General features: G+C 41.6%; 1 protein-coding gene across 3 annotated transcripts in view; it reads right to left on the reverse strand.

Annotated features, from left to right (window-relative positions):
• Nucleotides 1-13,483, reverse strand: part of LOC127057196 (NACHT, LRR and PYD domains-containing protein 1b allele 5-like) — a 48,035-nt gene extending 34,552 nt beyond the window's left edge. For 2 of the 3 annotated variants that reach the window (XM_050965998.1, XM_050965997.1), the window contains exon 1: nt 13,225-13,483. In XM_050965998.1, coding sequence (XP_050821955.1) covers nt 13,225-13,262 — 38 coding nt within the window. In that variant the 5' untranslated portion in view covers nt 13,263-13,483. The remainder of the gene's footprint in view (nt 1-13,224) is intronic. The other variant, XM_050966000.1, reaches the window with a different exon arrangement.
• Between the last annotated feature and the right edge of the window lie 231 nt (nt 13,484-13,714).

Here is a 13,714-nt window from a genome sequence, read left to right on the forward strand (position 1 = left end):
TCCTTATTCTATTTTTTTTACTATAAATAAAAAATGGGGAGTAGAAGAAAAAGAAGGGAAAAGAAGAATGAGAAAATAGGTTGGGGGAGACAAGAAAACAAACACCAAATTTTTTCAGAGAAAATGTCAAAGGATTTTTAAAAACTGCAAAAAACCATTAATATTTTTGACCAGCTCTACACAGTATATATTAAAAAGAGTAAGACACACAAAAGTAAACTGATGAAGTAACACTATGAAAGCACGTACTTACTGTATGTGCACTGATTTGTTCACAGTGTGCCTCGCAGTGAATTTTGGGTTCAAATATCAGAGAAACATACAATCACACTGGCTCCCTTACAGACAGTGCTACAAAATGAAACAACTCTCTGATTATGCAAATTTAAGACTCAAAAACCTCAACAGCGTTCCCTTAATTCTGAGAGTCAGTTTTCAAATGGAAGTAGGATATACACGGATTTCCCTGCCCCAATGTGTTCATTAAGCTCTCTGCATTCTGCTAACCAATATCTGCCAGTGTTGATTTTTAGGTTTGGCTCATTAAGATATTTTGGAAGAACAATTGTGTTGCTTTTTTTATTGCACCAAATTACAAATATTATCAACTGTTAAGAAACTTCAAACTCACTTGTGGGTCTGATTCCATGCTGCAAATCACAAGGAGCAAACCAATGAACAAGTGCTATCATGCCTGTGTGTTGTTGGGATGTTTCAAGGTCCAAGCAGAGAGACTCCATTTATGGGGTACCCAAAAATTATCTATCACACCTCAGTTTCTTACCCTCCAGACCAAGAATACTTGCCCTGATGCAGGGAAGTCTGAAACTCTTTCATTTCCCTCCACAACTGGTTGAGATAAACCAAATCTTCAGTTATAGGGGACCTTCGTGAAGGATGTGTCCAATCCTTGCAGTTGTTCTAAATATTTTTACAGCTACAGAGTCATCAATCTTATGGCTTTGCACGGTTGTCTTAACAGTTGGTACTGGCCTTGGGATCCCTCTGTAGCTTTAACAGCAATTTGTCTAACTGCCAAATACACTTGATGGACCTTGGCACAGGATTCCCTAAGACAATAGACTTGGCAGCCTTGCTCAGTTGGTCTTGTGACATAGGTAGAGCCCTGTGAAACTATTTTTATTTTTTTATAAATTTTTCTTTTATTTTGGGGGGATTTTTTTTGTCCTTATGTAACCCACACACCTCCTGGGTGTGGTGTTCTGTCCCATCTAGTGGCACCGAGACTATTTAAAATGAGAGGGAAAATGAGCCAGTCTTACAGCCTTAACTAACAGCCAGTTGACTTTTAGCTCATGCTGTAGCAGCTCATGCACTAAGCTCCAGAGATCCCCGGTTCAATCCTGCCTGCCGATGACTGGGATCTGTCGGTGTTACGCTTGCGTTTTACACATTTTATCCATTTCGGAGCTCGCCTTGCTGTGGGGTGACTTTTTCGCTTTTTTTCCTTTTATACGTTGTTTTTTGTTTTATTTCATGTTACTGAGTACAGTATTTGCAAAAAACATGGAGCTCTAGACATGGGTGTGCATCACAAAGCTATCTTGGAGTTTGTTTTTAAGCTGCTTCATTTGGAAGATTAGCTTTCCAGCATTTGGGGTCTGATCCAATTCCTTGTAAAGTCAATGGGAATTTCAAAACTCCCAGCACAGTCAATATGAGTCTCTCCATTGACTTCAGGTCCTTGGTATAAAAAGTAACTAGAGCTGGGTGGGAAATGGTTTTCTCATGCTGTGAGAATTTTCCGGATTTTGAAAAAATTTTCTGTTACAAATCAGAATGAAATGTCACAATCTCAAAAATTTTCACAAACCAATAGTCCAAAAATGATTTTTTGATCAGGTCAAATGAAAATGTTTCATTTCAATTCTAACCTTTCTCTATTTTTAACCTTTTTAAAAAATATATACATGTAAAATGAAAAGTCACTTCAAAGGAAAAAATGAAACTTTTCAAAAATGTCAAAATAAGATGTTTCAATAATTCCAAATGTTTGATATTCAATTTTTTTTTAATCAGATGATTTGTCAGAACCAACCCTTTCCCAGAAACAGTTTTGGTTTCAATGAATTAGCATTTTCTTACAAAAAATATTTCTGCTGAAAATTCCTGACTACCTGTAAAAGTAACCTCCTAAATATAACAAAGTGCTTTTTCAGGCACAAGAGCTATGCACAGACTTATCTCTCAAGCTGCAGAGCACTATACCCCTTTTACAAATTATTCCACTTAAACTCTACTGGGAATACATGCAAATCAACTACAGGAGAAGAGAAAAAGCACAAAAATCCATGTAGAGCAACTAGAGGAGTCAGAAAGCATGAGACAACAGATGGAATTAAGATTTTTGTTTCAAAGAGAAAGACCTCAGAGTAAAACTAGCCTGCCAAATTTGTTCCATTTTCTCCCTTGTGCGTCACTACCTTGTACTACCCTGCACTTTATAGATATGCCCATTGAAAGCAATCAATAAATATCACATGGTATGTGGGTAGGTTGAAACATCATTATTTGCTGGATCAGTAATAAAACAATTCCAGTTTACCTACAAAAAAAATCCACCAACTCAATCCATCTAATTTAAGACTATCACTACAAGTAAGAAGTTCCTTAACCAGTCATCTTATAATGTGTCAAGACAGAATTTACATCTTATATGATTAAATTATTCCCAGCAGTGATAACATGAAATTTAAATACGTTGCTATATATCTGATTACTTGCAGGATCTATTTTTTATTTATTACACAAATGTGTTTATATTACTTCCATGTTGCTTCTACACTCTTCACATACTAAAGAGTGATGACAGATTTAAAACTGCTGATCACAATCACAATATATAATTAATCAGATCAATTCTTCAACAATTCTTGTCTAAGTATGCAGTGAAAATCAGGCCCTTGTAATTAAGTTACATATATCCCTTAATGTTGTAGAGATAAGATTAAAAATTAACAAAGTCTGTTAATATACAACCAGATAGTGCAATATGTTGTTATGCCACTTTCTGTTTGCAGCCAATTTTGGTATATGCCAGTTACTATTTATAGTTACTGGTTGGCATTAAAAACAGTGCACTGTTATATATACAATTGCTAGCTGTTCCTTCCCAGTTATAACCTGCCTTCTCAAAAAAAACACATTCAGGCTTCTTCTAGTCATTTGGGTTTTTGGAAAATTGTATCAGCACATAAAATATAATTCTTAAATGCAACATTTTATTTAAAAAAATAAAGATTGCATATGATGCTGAAGGAAGAAAATTCCTGCAGAGTCTTTCAAAGGTTTCTTTCAGTCAGAAAGTTTTTTACTCAAAGCATGCCTGATACATATATGTATGATATGCCTCTGTAATGCAAATATGTGCAATATTTTGTGTTATACTCAGAGTGCAAGAAACTGAGAAACAAAAATGATAGACCAACTATTTTTTTAAAATAACTACAAGTAAAGAGAAGTCTGATTTGTGCTGATATAATCAATATCATAATGGAAACTGATTTATTTAAAACGCAAGGGACAATCTAAACCACAGGCTTTCCTCCTTCCTCAATTACTGCTGCTAGGGATTTTCTGCTTTGTTGCAGTGGTCGTCCATGAAAGACAATACTGTTTTCCAGGGTCCGTTTTTTGTGTGTTTTTTTTTAAGTATTTAGACAGTGCAGTAGGAACCATATTTGCAATGCTGTCTTTTAATTGTTAGTTAAGAAGATAATCAAAATACCACACTGTATGTCACAAAAATGACTACTTTACTGGTGCAGAAAAAACAAAGACACAGTTCCTAACAAGCACAAAAAGAGTGTTACTCCAGTGAGCAAAAAGCCTGAGGCAGCACCAGGAATGGAGTACGCAATTCAGATTTTCAATTCAATTTTCCAAGATATTACCATTGTTTAAAAAAACACACTATTATTATTATTAAATATCTGTTTATTGGTAGTAATAGCAGCTGTAGCAGTGAGCATTTATACAGCGCCACAAACACAGGTGGTAACTGAAGCCACGGAAAGAGAGGCGGCCTTGGGAGAAAACAAAGAATAAGAAGAGAAGGAGATTGAGAATAAAGCCTGGGCCTGTTAATGTCCTCAGATTTCCCTGACCCTATTCAATCTGTTTCAGCCAAGGTATAGCTCAGAGATTGTGCACCACTGAAACCAGCACAACCTCCTTCCAGTAATGTACAAAGATGAGACACCTACATGACTTTTCCAGATCTGTCTGCTGACTTTAATACTTCTAAGCATGAGGTGGTGTTGATGCATTTGCAGATGTTGCCAGGGCTAAATGGAGTTGCTTTAAGGGACTCTCTATTCATTTCTCTTTGCAAGGACTTTGCTGTTTTTACAAGATGACTGTTCATCAGCCTCAGGTACTCTCATTTATAGGGTTCAACAAAGGTGTATGTTGTAATTTCTCCATTCTACTGTTCACCCTAAGAGGCTGCTGGGGAAAGAGTGAGATATTTAGATTGCTCTACCCATCAATACACAGATGACACAGAGCTCCATGTGTCTCTCTTGTCAAAACCAGGCCATGTAGTAATTCAGCTTTCCCAGTGTCCATTTGAGATGAGAGCACAAGCCTGTTCTGGAGAATTCAGGAAACATTCAGAGAAAATGGCAGATTTAATATTGTGTCCCTTCTACTATCACTGAAGTTCACAGTTCAGGAGTTTTTCTGGATCTTGAGCTGCTTTTGGACATCCAAATAACAATGGTAGTCCTGTTGTTTTTTTCACTTGACAAGGAATTCCTCCTGGAACTAGCTAGCCATTATCTACCAAGCCACTAACACCCATGTTTTTGTCTCAGAGATTGCATTATTGCAAAGCACTCTACACAGGACTCCACCTGAATATCATTTGGAAAAATTCAGGTAGTGCAGGAAGCAGTTACTTGCTTACTCAGAAGCATTTCATGAAAAGAGATCATACCAATGCTCTGGATATTTCACTCGCTCCCAACTCATTTCTGGATAAAATTTAAGGTGTTGGTATTGACCTATGAGTCTTTTATGGTTTCAGTCCTAACTATCTAAAAGTCAATAGGACTTAATTGCTTTAACCTGCAGCTGAGATCAACTGGGCATCATTTGCTGAAGATCCCTAGAATTACTAGCTTAAATTGGTGATAGGGTATTCTCAACAGAGGGCCCTCAAATCTGTAATTCACTTCCCCCTTTGGTCTGGCAAAGCTGACATTTGTTAACCTGCCAGACCAACTGCAAGGATCATCTAATCATTCAAGGCTTTCCTGAGGAGAGTAGGGTAAGCGGGGCAGACAGTTTTTTAAATGTAATTTTTTTGACATTTTCTTAATATAGATTACTACTGTTATAAATCTAATATAGTGTTTTTATGTTACACGTCAGGTTAGCCACACAGAGACAGAGGCGAAATGGACACTAGCAACAAGTTAATTGTAAAAAAAAAGGGTGGATTGTCTTGAGCACTAGGGAAAGATGTGCTGCAATATTCTTCACAAAAATCCACCTACTGACTAAACACTATAATGCAATTTCAACTTTCCAACTCTCTCTCTTTTTTCTTTTCCGCATTTTAACAATTTTAAAACCAGAAAACTATTTTTTCAAACTAATTTTAAATCTAAACAAATTTTGGACTGTTACTCATCCCTAAATCATGGGGTTTTTTAACCATGCAACCAGAGCAGGTAACAAAGTGGTGACTAGTCTGCCTTTTGTTTGCAACAGCTGTCTCTGGGAGGTGTGGAACTGGTGAATCTTCTTCTCCTGGTTCTGCATCTGCAATTTGTAGGTTGCTCAGTTTTGATTGTTGACTCAATGAACTGAAGATATTGAAAGCTGCTGAAAGCCCCACCGTCTGTCTCAACAGTGTATTATCTGGGTGTGATGCTTGCAGACCAGCTCCCAGCTCATGCCAAGACACAAGGCCTCATTGAACACTGACAAATGCACAGCTGAGAACCAGTCTGGCTTATCTGTGGGTTAATATAGTTAAAACAGACATTATAAGAATTTGTTTAGACTTTATGAAATGCTTGTAGGACGGTGAATGCATTAATCCTACTTATAATATCTGTATCCCATAGTATAAAGTTATATTGAGTGTTTGCATTGTAAACCTCTGTAAACAGGAAAAGAAGAATTAATTAAGGTAAAGTGCTCGTCCTGCATACAAAATGGCCCACTGAAGGCAAAGGAGACATTGTGTAGCATCAAGGGACAGAGACTTAGGGTATGGCTACACTCAAAACTTCAAAGCGCTGCCGAGGCAGCGCTTTGAAGAGTGAGTGTAGTCGCAGCGCCAGCGCTGGGAGAGAGCTCTCCCAGCACTGCATGTACTCCACCTCCTCATGGGGTTTAGCTTGCAGCACTGGGAGCCGCACTCCCAGCGCTGAGGCACTGTTTACACTGGCGCTTTACAGCACTGTATCTTGCAGCGCTTAGGGGGGTGTTTTTTTCACACCCCTGGGCGAGAAAGTTGCAGCGCTGTAAAGCGCCAGTGTAGCCAAGGCCTTAGTCGATGGCATTCCTAAATCACTCCAGGAAGGGAAGGCATGCACATGAACTCATCCCAGCAGCTTAGATTTTGAGGTGAAGGGGATAAATATCCATGACAAGGAGAAACGGGGTCTCTTTATGCTATCTGGACTCTAAGTCTGGACTCTAAGTCTAACTCTATGTGGTAAGTCAACCTATGCCATGCAACTCCAACTACGTGAATAACATTCCTGGAGTCGACATACTTAGGTTGAGTTACCGCGGGTTCTACACTGCATGGGTCGACAGGAGAAACTTTCCCGACTTACCTTACTCTTCTCGTTGGGGGCAGAGTACAGGGGTCTTCACTGGACCCGCTAAATCGACCGCCAGTGGATCCATCTCAGGGCACTGATCCTGGCCGTAGTGGAAACACAGCCTCAGGGGCAAAGATTCCTAAACAGAAGCAACAGATCCCCATGCTGTTTGGCAGGGGTCAGCCCTACGACATATAGAGCCACTTATAATAGAAGTTTATATTTCCTTTTTAAATCTAAGCCTGCAACTCATTTGTGTGTGTATATTTCCTGTTTCAAGTCTGTAAATAACTCGTTTCTTTTTCCTAGTTAATAAACTTTAGTTAGATTATTACAGGACTGGGTACAGGCATTGTCATTGGTTTGAGATATGAGTATAATCGATCTGGGATAAGTGACTGGTCCTTTCTGTTATAAGGATAGAAGTTTCCAGTCAGTTATCAGTTTAAAGGAACTCAATCCACACAGATATCTGTAGAAGTTCTTATATGCCCATATACTTGCCAGGCATTCCTTTTCAAACTGTGCATATTCTTTTTCTGCTTTGCAAGTGTACGAGAGCAGAATGCACCACAAAGGCCACAGCTACTGGCACCAGCACAGACCACTGATAGTTTGTTTACTTCGTAGAACATTAAAAGTAGAGCAGTTGAGATCACTTCTTTTTCCTTTTTGAAGGCAGTTTTCTGATTTTGTACCCACAGCCAGGATGTATTGGACCTTATTAGTTTATCAGAGGTTCTCTCACTGTAGAAAAATCTTGCAGGTATCAACCAAGATAATTTACCATCCTCAGTATGTATCTCAGTACTGGTACATTCATTTCTCTGTTTTTACTTTCTCAAAGGTAGGACTAATTCCATCTTTGGTTACTTTCTGTCCCAAAAATTCAATTTGGTATAGGCAGAAAACACACTTCTCTTTATTTAGCTTGAGTACAGACTCATTGATTAAGCTCAGAACGTGTTGAGGGTTTTATGTTCTCCCAATGATGAGCTGTATGCTTTTAAAATGTCATCCATAAAAACGACAACCTCATTTATGTTCTTAAGCAGCTCTGCCATCTTTCTTTGGAAAATTTCAGGAGGGCTGGTAATCCCTAAAGGTAATCTTTGAAAGCAAAATCTCCCAAGCAGCATAATGAATGTAGTCTAAAGGAATTTGCCAGAAACCACTTGAGGCATCTAGCTTGGAGAATACAGCAGCTTGTGCCAGTTTAGGGAGGAATTCTTCTAGTATTCGGAGGATATATTTTTCTATCACTACTGCTTCATTAAGTCTTTTATGATCCACACAGATTTGAATATTCTCATTTTAACTCATAATAGGTACCATCAGTATGTATGCACCATACAGTGGGCTCATATATTTCCTCAATTATATCATTCTTTTCCATTCTCTTTAATTAGTTTCTACTTTATGAAGTAATGGGATAGAAATTCTGCAGGGCATATGGATGCTATATGGTTCAGCATTATCTCTTAAGTTTATTTCTACTGGATCTCCTTTTAAAAGTTCAATATCACCAAATATTCCATCAATTTCTTCCATCTTTCTCACTAGACCCATCATGGCAACCATATTAAGACAATGGAGATTGTCAGCCTCCAATCCTCTAATCACATACACATTAAAATTAGAGCTTTTGTCTTTGTCTACTGTTTCTGAGGAAAATTGTCCAATGCAGTTCAAATACCGCTGAGTCTGTTTAGGCCAGCATCTGCTCGTTTCAGCCCTATAACTGCAAGTCCCTTCTGATATGACTGTTACACCTGCATCCAAATCTATTTGAAAATGAAGAATCTTTCCACAAATATTCAGTTTCACCCTCCAGGAAGGCTCTGTGTCATTACAAGTGATTGATCCAAGACTAAATGGCTCTTGATTCACAAGGTATGTCTACACAGTACAGTGAGTCTCAAAGCCTGGGTTGACAGACTCAGGTTTGCAGACTCGTACTACAGCAGTAAAAACAGCTGTGCAGAAGCTCTGGCTCAGGCTAAAGTTTGGGCTCTGAAGTCCAGCCCCCTTCTAAGCTTCAACCCAAGCCCAAACATTTACACGGGCAGTTCTCAAACTGTGGCTCAGGACCCCAAAGTGGGTCGTAACTCAATTTTAATGGGTCGCCAGGGCCACCATTAGAGTTGCTGGGACCTGGGGCTGAATCTGAAGCCAGAGCTGTACCTCTACCTAGGATGGCAGGGTTTGGGCTGCAGTCCCCAATCCCCCCACCCAGGGCTGAGGGGTTTGGGCTCTGCTTCCCCCCCCCTCGGGGTTGTTAGAAGGGGGTCGCAGTGCAATGAAGTTTGAGAACCCCTGATCTACCCAGCTATTTTTAGTCCCATAGCATCAGCCCTGCAAACCCAAATCTGTCAACCGGGGCTCCGAGATTCACTGAAGCTCCCTGTGTAGTTGTCCCCTCAGCAGTCCTTTCCCATACTGCCTTTATGTGGCTGAGAGTGGCAAAATGTCCAATTTTTGTGGATTTACAGCATTTAGCTGCTTTAGCAGAGAAACACCTCTTGGACTGTGATATTTTCCACATCTTGTGCATCTAGTCTGAAAAGTTAGATTTTGCTCAGGGCTTACTCCACATTGCTTTGAGAACTTATTACAACTGCTTTTTGCAGCTGTATTATATCTCCTGTAGTGGTTCTGTTTGTAAATCACTTCCTCTAGGTTACTTTCTGGTGGCCACTGGTCTCTATTTTGATGTGTACTCATTTCCAGATGTCTCTCTTCACTTTCAGTTTCTCTGGAAGTCTCTTATCTAAAATGCCAATCACTACTGTCTCTAATGTGCTTTTCCCTTTTTGTCTTCAAAGTCACAGTTTTCTACCATGCCATACAAGCCTCTCATAAAAAAATCCAGTCTCCTCACATTTTTGGACATGCTGGTAGAAACATGCTCACCCATAAACCACCTTACGGTGAGGTATAAAAAGCTCATAAACTTAGCCAGCAGCACAGCATAATTGTTCTTGTGGGTCTCCCCTCCAAAGACAAAGGATTTAAAGATATGTTCAGCTTTCCTGCCCATGGCCATAGACTACAAAACTACACTGCACCTCCCCACTCTTCTCTGATGTGGAAACATGCAAATTGCTCCTTCCAATCAGGCCAGCCTAATGGTCTGTTGAAGCTGAAGCTCTCTGGTGAACGGAACTTTGGCAGCTTGACAAAATTCTGCACCGTCTATTGTTTGTCTTCTGACACTGTGTCAGGTTAGTCACGCAGAGGCAAAATGGACATTAGCAACAATAACTTTACTGTAAAAAAACAATGTAGACTGTCTTCAGCACTCTTCACATCACATCACTAAATGTTATAATGCAGTTTAAACTTTCCATCACAACATGTAAGTAGATAACTCAGAAAAATGAAGGGCAGTATCAATGTAAAATTTGATATGTGAGTATTTTATTGAAAATGTGTCAATGCCCATAACATTTAAATTGGCCTCCAGTCTTTTCTCAAAGCAACTGTAGTTCAGTAAAAACGTTGTAGGTACAAGTAAACATTTTTATGTAATGAGCAGCTTTCAAATTTTAAACTCTAAGTTATTTCTGTGGTAGAATAATAAATAGGTAAATGAGGTTGTGTAATTTACTTAAGTTTTATCTTCACACTAAGCAGAAAAATGCCAGAACATGGATCGCTGACACTTTCTGCTTGTGCTTTTATTAGCAGAAAAGCTGCTGTTAGATAAATCCTGGGAGCCTGGAAAGTGGCTATAGGCAGTGGTGGTCTTTTTCATCTCAAGATGTCACAGGATCCACTACTTTTATTCTCTTCCTGACTCTCCTCTCTCATCCAGGCCTATGTTTGGAATTCAGTGGATCAGGACTACTTGCCGCTACTTGTGCTTATCTGATGCAATGGGCAATAAATACTGGGCATTTAGCTACAATCATTAGTAGTCCCCCAGCAGCTCCTATACTTACCCTGATTCTTTAATACAAGATAAAATAGTTTCTTCCTAGGACTTTCAAGGTGGTCAATGGGTTTTCACATTCTGCTACCTATCATCTACTGATATACATTAAGGACTCTGAGTATCGGTTTTAGTAAATAAGATCTAATCTTCATTGGAAAGTTTCTATTCTTTCCTTTTTATTTCTCCACACCTCCTTTCAGTTGAACAGTTACATGCCCCAGTGAAAAAAGAGACAGGAAAAATTAAACAAAGAAAAAAATGAGATGCAACTCAAGATAATGGATTGTTACCCAAGACCAGCCATTTACTATCTATTGGAGAGGGATTTTCAGACAGAATTCTTCTGAGGCAACCTCATGCATCTCAGTGTGCTCAATAAATGAACCAGAGGATTATTACTCTGATCCTCTGGCTGCTACTGGAACAGAAACTGAAACAGTTTTGCAGATAAACAGTGGTTATGGTTAAGGCTTTGCAGGCAAAGCTAAATGTTTATGCATATAAATTGCTGAAGTTAATACTACTCAAGGCAAACACTTGTTCTTATATTTTACAAACTAGACAGCACTAAACTCCCTTTTATATATATATACAGAGAGAGAGAGAGAGACCTATCTCATAGAACTGGAAGGGACCCTGAAAGGTCATTGAGTCCAGCCTCCTGCCTTTACTAGCAGGACCAAGTACTGATTTTACCCCAGATCCCTAAGTGGCCCCCTCAAGGAGTGAGCTCACAATCCCGTGTTTAGTAGGCCAATGCTCAAACCACTGAGCTATCCCTCCCCACTTGGGAAACATTTTTATTAATGTAAGAAAAAAGTTGGTATAAAAGAGCACAGAAAGAAACCCATATCACAATATTTGCAAGGCTGATCCATGTATTCATGCTTACTACGCCTGGACAGAAGAAGAGTCTAAGGTCTGGTTTACGCTGGGGGGGGAAGGGGGAATTGATCTAAGATATGCAACTTCAGATACAAGAATAGTGTAGCTGAAGTCAACGTATCTTAGATCGAATTAAAATTATTTACTTCGCATCCTCACAGCACGAGATCGACGGCTGCAGCTCCCGCGTCGACTTTGCTTCCGCGTCTCGCACTGCTGGAGTTCAGCAGTCAACGGGAGAGAGATCAGGGATCGATTTATCGCGTCTACACTACACACGATAAATTGATCCGATGCATCGACCACTACAAGCCGATCAGACGTAGACATACCCTTAGGGAGAATATAGAACTATGGGGGGGGAAGGAGTTTATTTAGTTTGACATTGTTATGAGCTGTTTATTGTTTTAGCTTTTGTGTGTGCTTTTAGAACCCATCAGATAAGTGCATTTTATATGCTGAATAATAAAAAAAAAATTGAGAATTCTATATATTACTGAACTACCTACAATGGCTGAAATTGTTTTGGAGGGAAAATTTGTAACTTTCTTTGGACATGTATAAAACGTTCATATTTTTTGGGCTTCTTAAAAATCTGGATCACAAGCAACCTTCATGCACACTCATTTTAATGTTTTTTTCAAGAACTTTTCTTTGAATGTTTTCTTTAAATCAGTAAATTAAAAATAAATATTTTGATCAGAAACGTCATCTGGTTCTGCACTTCTTTTGTGCACCTCATGTCAGAAGATAATTTTTTTTCAAGAAATTCAGATCTTTAACTTTCACAAAGTGACACAGAAGCACCTGTTCCCCTCCCCCTGTTATTATATGGTGCCAACCACTTTAGGATCTGAGCATGTGTCTTGCAGTTATGAGTGTATCTGTCTCCCCCGGTAGGGAAGTGCTATTATCCCCACTTTGCACATGGAAAAGTGAGGCAAGGGGTATATTAAATGACCTGCCCAAGATCACACGGGAAATCTTGGGCGGAGGGGGAGGCAGTTTCCCGTGAGATGCAAGCCGTGGCTCTGGGCAGGCAGCCGGGCTCATGCGCTGAACCTGCTACCAGCCCGCCCTTACACTCGCGGTAGCCTCCAGCAAGGCTTGTCCATCTCTCCCTTGCAGGCTGGTACCTGGGAGGGCTGGAGGCATCGCTGCACCGAGAGGCCTCCACTTCCCATTCCGCCAGCTTCTCGGGGTTTCGGCGGAGGAGGGGGCCGGTGACGGCCCGCCCTGGCACACTCCCCTGGGGAGCTCAGCGGGCGCACAGCACCCCTGCCCGTGCCCGGCAATGGCGCCCTTTGTTGTCCCTGTGCAGCGGCCGCCCCCTGCCGCATCCCATCCCGGCGGCCGCCCGGGCTTCCCGCGTCCCGGCCCGACTCAGCCGCCGCCCAGGCCCGGCGAGCGAGCAGGCCGGAGAGCGCGGCGCTTTGTCCCTGGTACCCAGGCTGCTGCCCTGCCCCACATTCCCGCGGCCGGGAGCAGCGCGCCTGCCCATCCCCTGGCAGCCAGGTGCAGCCCGCGCCCGGCCCCCGTGTCGCGCCCGGCGCCAGGACCCCGCTGCACCGCGCGCCCTGGACCCCGCCTGCTCACCTGCCCTGCACATCCTGACACTCCTGACCGCTGGTCATCGTGGCCCGGCCCGGGAGCAGCGGGCGCGAACGGCTCGCGCGGGCTGTCGCGGCTGCAGCTGGCGGCGCCGCACGGCCTTAACGCCTCCGCGCGGGACTCCGGAGGGGAGGGAGGATGGGAAAAAACAAGGAAGCCTGCGGTGGGGAAGCGGTCGGGTCCCCTCACCGGGGAACGCGCATCCCCCGCCGGGCTGGTGCTGCTCCCGCGGCAGGGACCAGGCGTCTCTCGGCCGCAGAGAAGGAAGAACTGCGGCAGTCGGAGGCTGGCGCACTGCCAGCACGGTTGGCGAGCACCTCCAGGGCTAGGACTCAGGAAACCAGGGTCTGGTCGGAGACCTTGGGCCAGTCATCGCTCTTTGCTTCAGTTTCCCTCTCTATGGACAGGGCATAATGAGCCAAACCTCCTTTGTAAGCACATTGACATCTACTGCTGAAAAGCCTTATATAAGACT

The sequence above is a fragment of the Gopherus flavomarginatus genome, chromosome 8 (assembly GCF_025201925.1).
Source record: "Gopherus flavomarginatus isolate rGopFla2 chromosome 8, rGopFla2.mat.asm, whole genome shotgun sequence".
Taxonomy (NCBI): Eukaryota; Metazoa; Chordata; order Testudines; family Testudinidae; genus Gopherus; species Gopherus flavomarginatus.